Source organism: Danio rerio, chromosome 23 (assembly GCF_052040795.2).
Source record: "Danio rerio strain M-AB ecotype USA chromosome 23, GRCz13ab, whole genome shotgun sequence".
Taxonomy (NCBI): Eukaryota; Metazoa; Chordata; class Actinopteri; order Cypriniformes; family Danionidae; genus Danio; species Danio rerio.
Genome location: NC_141043.1, coordinates 46960001 through 46972731, shown reverse-complemented (window position 1 = coordinate 46972731; position 12731 = coordinate 46960001). Strand labels below are relative to the sequence as shown.

At 35.8% G+C, this 12731-nt stretch overlaps 1 protein-coding gene across 3 annotated transcripts in view; it reads left to right on the top strand.

The window, feature by feature from the left end:
- The window catches only part of ctnnbl1 (catenin, beta like 1), a 96227-nt gene that overhangs the window by 51272 nt on the left and 32224 nt on the right, over positions 1-12731 (top strand). For all 3 annotated transcript variants that reach the window (XR_015522727.1, XM_087305400.1, NM_200866.1), the window contains exon 12: positions 10744-10841. Coding sequence is in view for 2 of the 3 variants with exons in the window: in XM_087305400.1 (XP_087161526.1) it covers positions 10744-10841 (98 nt within the window). In the remaining variant the exon portion in view is untranslated. The remainder of the gene's footprint in view (positions 1-10743; positions 10842-12731) is intronic.

The window sequence follows — 12731 nt, the reverse complement described above, 5'->3', positions numbered from 1 at the left end:
TTTCTTGAATCTGCTGTATGAATCTGCCAGTTTTTATTTATTTTTCTCTGAATTCTGATTTTAAATATCTCAGTTCTGAGATTTCATTTCACTACATTCTTTTCCACTGAATTCTGAGTTTAAATCTCCTAATTTAGTTTTAGTTCATCCTTATTAATTCAGTTCAAGTCTACCAGTTCATATTGTTTTCCTTTGAATTCAGTATAAATCTTCCACTTATGATGTCTTTTTCTCTGAATTCTTATTTTTTCCCTCTGAATTCCAAGTTTAAATCTCTAAATTTCCATTTTAATTTTTTAAATTAAGTTGAAAAAAGTTTAAATCTACTAATTTAGATTATTTACTTTTTCTTCTGAATTTACTTTAAATCAGGCATTTTTCATTTTGTTTTCTTTGAATTCTAAATTTAATACTCTCAATTTAGTTATTTTTTTCAAAATCCTAAGTTTAAATCTCTCAGTTGACATATTTAAGTCTACCAATTCAGATTGTTAAACCTTGAATTTGGTTTAAATCTTCCAATTGTGATGTCTCTGAGTTCTGATATTTTCATTTTGTTAGATTTTTCCCTCTGAATTCCACGTTTAGGACTTTCAATTCCATTTTATCCTTGTGAATTCAGTTTAAATCTGCCAATTCAGATTATTTCCCTCTAAGTTCAGTATAAATATCCCAATTTTGATTGTCTTCTCCGAATTCTGAGTTTAAATTAATTTACTTTTTTTCTCAGATTTGTGAGATTTCGTTTCATTTGTTTCCCTATGAATTCTGAGTTTAAATCTATAGATTTATCGATTTTTTTTTTTCTGAAGTCTGAGTTAGAATCTACCAGTTGAGATTTTTTTTGCTTCTGAATCCAATTTAAATCTTCTATTTTTCTTTTATTCCTTATGATTTCTAAGTTTATATTTCTCAATTTAGTTTTTTTCCTCTGAATTCTGAGTTTAATTTTGCCAATCTTCTCTTTTCTCCCACTCTCAGAAAAAAAATGTATAATGTTGTGCCAAAGAAGTTACATACCCTTGTCAATGTGGCAGTACCTTTTTATGGAACAGAATTGTACCTTAAGACAAAGAAACACATTTTCAATTCAATTCAGCTTTATTTGTATAGCGCTTTTACAATGTAGATTGTGTCAAAGCAGCTTCACATAAATGGTCATAGTAACTGGAACATTTATACCTTTAAGGACATGATTTGTACCATGGGAAACCAAAATGTGCCTTTGTTTTTTTTTTTTTAAAACCTGCAGATACAATATTGTTTCTTCATCAAAGGCACAAATCTGATGCAAAAAGGTAACACTACAGTGACAAGAGTACCTTAACAGTGTCAAAAACGCTTAACCAAATGTTTATTAAAATGCCTTAAATGTTTATTTCACAATACCTATAGTTTTGTTTTACCAGTTGTTTTGTATTACAGAACTTAATTAATGTTAATGAGTTCTTTAAACATGTGCTTTTAAATGATGATTCATGTTTTAATATGGAAATTATTCAGAAATCACTTTGCCTTTCCAGTCATATTTATTTTCATATAATAAAGGAGTCCGACACTTATGTATCTTATTTTATGCGAACAATTGTGCACCTTCATTTCAATTGTGCCATAACAGTATCTTAAGAGGTCTTTTCCGTACCATATAAGCCACAATTTTAACACAGCTCCGAAACTGTTACTCAAGGAACATTATTTCTCCCAATTTAAAGTGTTTTTCTCTCTAAAATCGAAGTTTAAATCTCTCAATTAAATATTTTTCTTGTATTTCTGAAACTCCGGTTCTGGTAAAATTTAATTTTTAGGTTAAAGAAATAGGAAAAGAGGATAATAATAATTTTGTAGTCGATTCGTGACTTCTAGAATAGGAATAAGATCAGATGATCAAATTCCTAAAGATTCCCATCCTTGATGTACTAATAAATTCCATGTTTTCCTTTAAATCTCCTTACAGTTTTTTTTCTTCAGTATTTACCATAATTTTTTTTATGAATTCTGAGATTTGCATTTAAAGTTTTTCCCCAGAATTCCAAGATTAAATCTCCCAATTAAATTTTTTCCTTATGAAATCCGAGAGTAAATTCCCATTTTTCTAAAACTCCAATTCTTTTTGAATTGTAAAGTCAAAGAAGTTTTTGCACAACCAAGGAAATGGAAAAAGATGTAGGTCAAGAATCATTTTAGAATCGAATCATGTCTCTCAGAATCAGATGCACTCCCTAAAGATTCCCACTCCTGATGTACTGAAGTCCATGTTTTCCTTTGAGCATGTGTGTGTGTGTGCGCGTGTGTGTTTTTCTGCTGATTAATGCATCTCCTCCGTCCGCCATTAGCCTGCGTTTAGAGATGCGCGACTGATGTTTCAGCTCATGTCGTCTCATTTGTATTCAGCGACGGTTTCAGGCCCAGGCCAAATTAAATAGTTTTATCAAGGCCGTCTGATTATAGGTCGTGAGTGCTCGTGTGAGATAACGTTTAAATATTGATTTCTAGCCTGATGAAGAACGACTCTGCTGCGTCTGCCGTTATGCAAGACGTTAAAGGATTTTTGGTCAGCCATAACTCTACTCAAACACTCCTCTAGCAGTTTAAGTTAAATAATGAACTAAATTAACAAAGCAAAGCACTGATAAGAGTCAGATTTGTGATACAGATGAAGACAAAATTATTAACTCTCTTGTGAAGTTTTCATTCTTTATTTAATATTTTAAAATGTTTTTCATAGTATTTCCTATTTTTCTTCTGGAAAGTCTTGTTTCTTTTAGTTTTGGCAGGTTTTTACATTTAAACAAAATATTTTAAGGTCAATATTATTCACCCCCTTTATTAGCACCTACATTTTGGTTGGCTACAAAGCGAACCACTGTTTTCCAATGACCAATTACCCTAACTTGTAAATTATGCAGACTCGGTACCGGGTCTGTGATGTCATCGACCTTCGCTTTAAGATTTAAAGGGCTAGCATTGCACCAGACCCCCGTAGGTGGTTTCGTTTAAAGGTCTAGAATCTATATTTTATGCACATATGCATCACTTTGGTTTTTATTCTACTGTACAAAAGTTATTTACACTTAAATACACAGTATTTTGGATGCCCGCGCTGGGTATTTTGCATTGGTTGATTTTCACATTTTTAATATGACACATGTTATAGCTCAAATGAAAGCTCTTGCCGGTGCTCATACGGTTCTAGCATTCTTTTTACTGAATTATATTCACATATCAAACAGTTGCCGAATGAATTGCGGTGTTTCCATGGCGCAGAGGTGAAAACAATACATTTATGATCACTAAGCAGCCCCAGATAGCACAGACAGCTGTCATCTCTTACCTTATGCTGTGTGCTTCAGGGCCATTCTCCTCTGTTTTTGAGGTGATGTGCATAAGTAATCCTTTTATATGTCTGATGTGGTCCAAACACAGTGAATTATGTTTGATCAAACAAAAGAATAGTGAAATGTAAACAAGGATCGGTCTCTGTGGCTTGTACAGCACCTCTCATCAGTTGGAATACAATAACTTTTGCATAGATTATGGTAAAGACATTTGTCTTTTTTTCTATGATTACAGACATGTGCAGGAACCACCAAAATTAATTACAGCACACTAGACCACACAGAACCTAAAAGGTACACTTTCAAATCTGAGTTTATAAAAAAATACAAAAAGCGCCTCTTTTTTAGGTGTTTATAACACAGACGACATATGCAGTTATTTTAAACACTTTCAATGGTGTTTTATAAAAACTCAAAGTGTTTTCTTTAAAATGAGACCAAATTTTAGCATTTACACCTCTGCATGTGCATTGGGAAGCTTTTAAATTTGGGTAGGCAAAATCCAGACAGAAATCCCAAAATAGCAGCAGAGTTTAACTGGTTAACCTAATGAACCTAGTGAAGCCTTTAAATGTCACTTTAAGCTGAATACTAGTATCTTGCAGAATACATGGCACAATATTATGTACTGCAATCATGGTAAATGCAAAATAATTAATTTATTGAAACTATTTTATTTAAAAATGTGTTTGAAAAAAAAATTCAGTTTGAAAAAATGAAAACACAAGTTAAAACCAAAGAACTTTGTCTTCCACTATGTTCTTCAGCCACATGCATTAATAAACTGGATTCAGATCTTACTTTCGACCTCATGTTTGGCTTTTTTGCTTTTTCTTTCATTATTTTTGCATTGTTTCAACAGAGTGTCATCTTGATGCTTCTGTGGGTCTCGTCTATCAAATCTGAGCTTTTTTCTGTGTTTGCTCTGTTGAATTGGAGTCAGATGATTGGCTGGGCCATTCTCCAGCTTGATTTTCTTTTTCTGAAAGCATTCAAGAGTCTCCTTGGCTGCGTTTAGGATCATTGTCTTGCTGAAATGTCCACTCTGGTTTCATCTTCATCCTAATGTAGATGTTGGACTGAAGCAGCTGATGTTCATTTACACTGAGGAAGGGCAGAGGGCTAATGAAGAACTACTAAGAAATTTCAGCTGCTGTCTGGGCTTTCCATGTCTTTCTACACCTTCCTTTTTTCATGTGTTCAATACTTTTTTTTCTCTGTTATTTCATTTTGTTATGCATAACTTAATTTGTAGACTAATTAGATTTGTTTTCTTTGCATGTATGGATTTCTTTGGTTGTTACCAACTGGTGAACATTTTCAGTCAACAGCACCTTTAGAGGTATGTTTTCTGAGAAAAATGGTGATGAGCTCCATAATTATTTTTTCCTGTTGTATCCGTGTTATGAAATCAGCATGTTATTTTAAGATATAACCATAAAATTAAAGTCCAGAAGATCATTACATATTTTGAAATCTAGCTATATCTACTTTACTCATTCTGGTTTATTTGTGAAGAAGCAAGTGTAATCAGATTTGTTGTTGTTGCATGCAATTAGTTTTAATGCGTCTTCATCAGTGTGTTTTATAGAGGTACAAAATTGTCCTATCTCATTGGCTGGCTCTAACCAATAAACCGCCGGCGAGTCTCGTTGGCTGCCGACATTGTTTATTGGTCAGGCAGCGGCCAATAAAACAGCTTTACCCCTGCCCCGCCCTGTGCTGCTCACGCCTCTGCATCTACGAGTGCACAAAGGAGTTCTGCAACAGAGATCGGAAGATGTGTTTAAGTCAGAGCGCAAGAGATTTGTAGTTGAATTGGCAAATCTGAGAGGTTGCGAGTGCCGGCCTGTGGTTGTACAGTGAAGCTGCAATCAAATCTGCCGTACACACATGTGTCTGTCATTTTGTATTTGTGAATGACATTTTACAAGTACACAATTATTAATCTGCAACTTCAAATTTAAAATACAAGTGTGTGTGTGTGTGTGTGTGTGTGTGTGTGTGTGTGTGTGTGTGTGTGTGTGTGTGTGTGTGTGTGTGTGTGTGTTTGTGTGCAAATCGAGAGGTTCAGCTGTTCGCATCAGAGCTGTGAGTGTACATTTCAACCTACACATACAAATATTATCATCACAAGTGCTCACATTTACATTTGCAAGCTCTTGAGTTTTGCTACTGATTTATCTTCATAAATCTTTCCCACACTTCTCTCATGTGCATTAGAGCTTTCAGTCTTTCCTCCTTCAGCAGCAGTTCTTGCAATTTCTGCTTTTATGTCTTTAAGTCGATTATAACCTTTGACTCTGCACTTTTTTACTCTTAAAAGCAGGAAGGGAACATTTGATGCATGTTATTACACAGCATTTATCCACTTAATGCATCTACTGTCAGGTTTTTTGGAAAGTATAATTGAAGAGTTTTATTCCAGATGGAGGCATCACATTGATATAAAGTGATTCATAAAGAAACTGCAATTCAGTTTCAAGAAGAAGTGCCAGAGTAGTGAGATTTATAAGCTAGCAATTATAAAAACAATAATCAAAAATAATCAGCATAAGTTTTACGCAGCGGATGCCCTTCCAGTTGCAACTCGACACTGGGAAACACCCATACACTACGACCAATTTAGCTTATTCAATTCCCTTATAGCGCATGTGTTTGGAGTGCGGGGAAAACCGGGGCACCTGGAGGAATCCCACGCCAACAGGCGGAGAACATGCAAACTCCACACAGCAAGCCAACTGAACCAGCTAGAGGTCAAACCAGCGAGCATCTTGCTGTGAGGGGATCGTATTACTCACTGCGCCACCGTGAAGACCCCCTACTTAAAACTGAATTTGTAAATTCTGTAGTGTTATAACATACTTGAAATTACCTTTACATTTTGTTAATAGCTAATTGAGATGTGAAATCAGAATTCCAAGATGTAAACTCAATATTTTTTTGAAAAAAAATGTCTGAATTGTGAGGTTTTAATTCTGAAATCAGAGGACAAAAATGATCAGAGGTGTGAGATTTTAGCAGAATATTTTTACATTCAGCTTAAATAAGCAGATTGCACAGCCAAAAATGTGAGGTTAATTAAGACATGCAATCGGAATTTCAGGAAAGTCTGGATCTCAAGATGTTGAAATCACATTTTATTAAAATAAAATCAGAATTTTAAGATTTTATTTACATTTGCACAGAATTGGGAGATATAAACACTGAATTCACAGGGGAAAATCTGAATGAAGAGTTTCAGCTGAAAATTGCAGACAATAAAATCTGAATCGAGAGACTTCAAGGAGGTGATTGCCACAATGCTAACTGGTTAGCTGAATATCTGTAGGAGACATACATTGTATTTTGGCGATTGGCAACAAGGTGTCAGTACGACACTATATAACCGTGGATTCACTGCATGGAGGAGGAGAGTGTTGGTAGGCATAGATATATACACTATTGTTGTCTATTGGACGGAATGCGTCAATAGCGCCGCCATCTTGCTACAGGGTAGCGCTCCTTTCAAATGAATGCGGGACCAAGGTACAGTGGAGGACTGTGGCTTTCCAAAGCCAGAGATATACACATATACACATATATCTATGCTCGGGAGTTTTCCTGGATGTTAGTATTTTTTTTTTTTTTTCTAATTACGAAAATTTTAATTTTACATCACTTTTCTACATTGATGGATCAGTGACCGCACGGGCATTCCTGACAAAAAGCTTGTGTTTGTGTGTACAGAAATGTACTATTCACCCTCCCTGTTAAACTTGATCTAATCATGTCCTGAAACACAGCTCCTCTCCTGCTTTCACTGCTCATACTGACGGAGGGAGCGATTCGTTTGTGAATGAATCTCCGTTATGAACGACTCCTTCACTAGCCGACTATAATACCAGTTTCTGGCAGCGCAGCATCTCGTTGTCATATTTCTTTTGCATTGTTTGCTGATTTTATTCAACAAAACTAGCATAAGCCGAGTGTTTAGTGCGAGTTGGTGCTGCTTTGCCTTATGGTGAATGCAGTAAGTGACTGTATTATCATCAATAACGTTACCTGATTAGCATAAAAGTTCAGAACATACAAAAACAGAAAAAAATTAATATTACCTTTGAAATGTTCTGCCTTTGTGCTTTGTTTTCTTTGTTTGCTCGTTACTACACTCGTACACAGCGCTAAAGTCCCGCATCTTCACGTAATAACACTGTGTTGACTATTGCGGTTGAATGACATTTGTCCTGGGAGCACTGTACCAATATGGCGGCGCTATTGACGCATGCTCAGGGTCCCTATGCGATATCTAGTGTATATATCTATGGTTGGTAGGAAGCACACAGTTTTTTTTTTTTTTTTTTTTTCGGTTTCGAAGTTTTTTTTTTTTTTTTAGTTTTTTTTTTATTGTAGTATTTACAAACATAGTACAATAGAATACATCTCACAACAGTTATGAACATAATAAAAATAAATAAAATAAAATGAAATAAATTCTTTCAGTTATACAATGTATAAACATGCCAGGGGTAGAAAAAAGAATAGGTAAGATAATGATAATTATATATAAAAAAAAACTTATTCAATCAAATGAAATTTACATAATGCCTCATATGTTTTTTTTAGCTTTTCTGTTTTTTATGTTACATAATGTAGTACCATATTGTTTAATCTCCTTTATAAAATGAACACAATTTGGTTTAGCTTTGGCCCATTTCTTGACATGGATATGGTATTTTCCAAGTAATATTATTAGTTGTATAAGAAAACATGTTTTGGAGTCAATTCCATCTTGTACAAAAGCAAGTATGACATCATATAACCCAATTTGTATTAGTGTACGAAATGTCCTTGAAATAAAGTTAGAAACATCAATCCAAAATAATCTTGAGTATACAGACTAAACAGATTCTTCAAAAGATTTCTTCAAAAGTTTTCTCTATCAACTCCAAATCGTTCAAATAATTCTTTTACAGGATAAATTCGGTGTAAAATTTTAAATGATACCAGTCTTACTTTATTACTTATAAAGAACTTATTTGTTAGTAACCATACTTTTTTTCCACTCAATGCTTCCAAATTTTGATGACCAGAAGACTGTTGAAGATGGTATTTGATTCTTTTTAAATACATTTCTAATATATCTATTACTACATTAAGCACACAGTTTTTGACCGTAACTGAGCGTAACTCAACTCAAGGTAACAGAGAAGTGTGCGTATAGATTAAGGAAAGTGATAAAGTAATTCTGTTTATTGGAAAATGAAGACGTTTTTATTTGCATGTATTTTGCCTACGGACTCTGACTTTTACGCGTACAAAACTTGCTCACTCTACCAACAATAGCGGCAATTGGAAAGCCGCTACAATATCTTTGAAACACAGTTCCTCCCCTGCCGTCCAAAGCCACACCTCCTGAAACACGAGCACTTTAAGGATTACAGACAACCCTCTCTCACGACTCTGCTTAGTGTTCGGCTGGTGGCGTGCAGGGAGATTAAAACTCAGAATTCAAAGGGGAAAGATCTGAATTAAGATTAATTTAGATTTATGCCCAGATTTCAGAGAAAAACATGTATACATTTTAAGATTTACACTGAGTTGAAAGGGGAAAATCCTAATTGAAATGTTGTAATTCAGAAGTAAAGGTTTATTTACATAGCACCTTTCCCAGACATTGTAAGGTCCAGCCAGTTGGTCCAATGACGGTATCCAATGGTGGATGAAGGTTCACTGCATGTTCGGTCTTTCCAGTGCACAATGTTGATTTATATTAAACTTAACTCATATCTGACTCCAATTTTAGTATGAGGTGGTTTAGAATATTAATATATTTATCCTCGTTTTATCTGACTCCAATTATAAAACATTAAGAAGATTATATCAATATGTAATTTAGATAAATGTTTGAACCGTTTGTCTTCACTAGTAACTATTACATCCGTTCATTCGGGTGCTCATGTCGCTCAGAGAAATCGCCTCGGCCGAAGGCGTCCCTCACGGTCACACTCCGGTCAGTCTTGAATATTAAACAGAGGTAAATTGACTAATACTTTAGATGGCCGCTACCAGCGCGCTCGTTCTAAAATACTTTAGTTAGTCCCGCTTAGATGTACACCTTTGAGTTAAGACAATCATCATTTCTAATTAGAGGTTAGGGCATTAATATAAATGTACCCGACTACTGGACTCTATAGTAACTTTGGTTTTCACCAAGCCCATGGTTTCCCATATGAACTTAATTTAGAATAATATTACCTTCAAACAAAGGTCGGGTACCCAATCTAGGTTAGTCGTGCAACACCTTGTTGACCTAGACGGAAGTTATCGCCCTTTCCACCTAAGTACACATGAATCAATATCAAGAGTCAGCCGGATCGCTAAAACACAATTAGTGTGCCCAATGCTCCATCTCAATTGGATTTTAGTCCGTCTACTGACCTGACGCAAGACGTGCGGAAACAAGGATACAGCGTAATCTACTTGAATTAATAATTACAGAGTGAGCAAAATATGGTCAAACATTACAATTTATTAGTCAGGTAAATGTATTATGCCAATTCAATCAGTCAATTCATAAATGATCAATACAAAACATCAAATTATCAAAGATAAATCCAAGATGAAAAAGATGCATTCCTGACTTTGTAATATACATAACATGGTGCAAGCCATGTTATGGGCTGATCTGGTTAGGCAGAATCGCCCTGAGTTTTTCTCAACCCTTACCTTAAATAATTCAAGAATTCCCTCAAGGAAGGGGGTGTGTGTGTATAACAAAAGGAAAAAGTCACACCCTTCACAGTGGTTCAAAAGATGCCTGAAGTTATATATTTATTGTGTTGATTATGTCTGTTTCTGAGAGAATGAGACCATTGTACCAATCGCACTGAGACATTTTAAATGTTATCAAACATGATAGTTAAAGTCAGTTTGGTTAATCTAGAACGTTCAAACATTGAAATGACCATATGCGTGAGTTGGGGGGATGAAGCTGAGTTTCAGCATACTCAGATGCAAATGCAGCAGGAACTGGTTTTTCCCGCATACCCCCCTGGTGGGTTGTGGAGTCCATTGGCCCTGTTTTCAGCTCATGTTTTGAATTGTCAAAGACATCAAAAATATTGGTAATATTTCAATTCTTACAACATTGAGTCACAAAGTGCTTTACAATAAGAGAAAACAAGTAAAAGAAAACATATAAATAAAAGAAAACAGGTTAAAAGCTCATCATAAATCATCAGCATTGACTCTGACGGCTACAAGAGAAAGGTTTCCACTTGTTTTTAATCAGCAGGTGATTGTGTGTGTGTGTGCCGAGGATTCTCTTAAGGCTTTGTTGTATTTGTGTTCTGGGCATCACGTTCGTCTCAGTGGTTTACCGCGGTTAATAAGCACATTTTAAGTGTGGTGTTGTGTTTTTCTGCAGAACACGTGTGCTCCATCATCGCCTCCATGCTGAGGAACCTGAAAGGGCAGCAGAGAAGTCGACTGCTCAGCAAATTCACAGAGAACGACTGCGAGAAGGTAAAAATAAGACGGCTGACGCTTGGCCTTTATTATCATCTACTGCTGCTGCTAAAAACGGCAAACGAGTGACGACAAAACGGCTTTAATGCAGAGCTAATGCTGCCATCAGGAGAATGCACTGCAGACTTCTGCTCTACAGCCTGCTCTCTGACTTTACCACCTATAAATACATATATTTTAGAGGAACAATGTGGCTGATTTAGTTGTAGATGTCACTTAAATGTGTTTGCTAGGAATTATTATTTACATCTGAACAAATAGCAGGGCTCAACAATAAGGACTGCCCGGTGGCCCGGGGCCAGCGTGTGAGATGCTCGAGACAGTAGACAGGATCGTTACTGGCCCGATCGGACCAGTGATGCCTTGTCACTAAAGTTTAATTTGCCTGTGACTTTTTGTCAATTGCGTGCAAATAGTCTTAGAATTGAGAAACAGTGTTTTCAAGCCTTCAAATGCTAACTTCTCGGTTCTTCTTATCTGATTGGATGTTGTGAGCACATCATTTTTTTCCGTATCAACCAGTACAGCGAAGAGACTGCAACATGACGGTAACATCAAATGATTATGCTAAAGGGAAAACATTTGTTTTCTAACGTCTTGGAAGCTGGCATTTACGAGGGTGCACCACGACTGAAAAAATTAAGTGATGTTTTGTACAGTTTGCCGTCAGTTTGGCAGGTCAGCCAGTTTCAAAACACTTAGAATTTTTCTCATTATACATTTATTACATTTTTAAATATTTAAATTCTAGATTTACAAACATTTTGACTTTTTTTTTTTGTGGTAAAGGAATAACTATTAACATTTTTTTTGGTGGGGCCAGTGAAAATATTGGCAGGGCATGTAAAAATCGGAACCACTGGTCCGATTGGGCCAGTAGAAAAAAACCTTAGCGTTGAACCCTGAATAGTAATTTGCTTAAATGAAAAAAAATTTAATATACTCTGATACATTATAATATACCTAATTATTTGTTTACCTTTTGTTACAAGGTATAGATGGCAGTTATTTGTCTTTGCTAGGTATTATAATGCATATCTCAAAAAAGGAAAGATGTCAGTATCAATCAACATGTAGAGTGTATCCTAAAAGTATTCATATCACTTCACATTTTCCACATGTTTTTATGTTACAGCTTTATTCCAAAATGTGTTAAATTCATTTATTTTCTCATCATTTTCCACACAATCCCCCATAGTGACAACGTGAAAAAAGAGTTTTTGAAATTGTTGCAAATTTATATATATATAAAAAAAAGCTGTAAAATCGCATGTACATCAGTATTCACAGCCTTTGCTCAATACTTTGTTGATGCACCTTTGGCAGCGATTACAGCCTCAAGTCTTTGTGAATATGATGCCACAAGCTTGGCACACCTGCCTTTGCAGTATTCCTCTTTGCAGTACCTCTCAAGCTCTATCAGGTTGGATGGGAAGGGTTGGAGAACAGCCATTCTCAGATCTCTCCAGAGATGTTCAATAGGATTTAGGTTTGGGCTCTGGCTGGGCCACTCATGGACATTCACTGAGTTGTTTTGAAGCCGCTCTATTGATATTTTGGCAGTGTGCTTTGGGTCATTGTCCTGCTGGAAGATGAACCGTCACCCCAGTCTGAGGTCAAGAGCGCTCTGAAGCAGGTCTTCATTCAGGATGTCTCTGTACATTGCTGCATTCATCTTTCCCTCTATCCTGACTAGTCTTCCAGTTCCTGCTGCTGAAACACATCCCCACAGCATGATGCCAACACCACCATGCTTCACTGTAGGGATGCTATTAGCCTGGTGATGAGCTCTGCCTGGTTTTCTCCAAACGTAACGCCTGGCGTTCAGTCCAAAGAGTTCAGTTTTAGTCTCATCAGAGCAGAGAGTTTTGTTTCTGATGGTCTGAG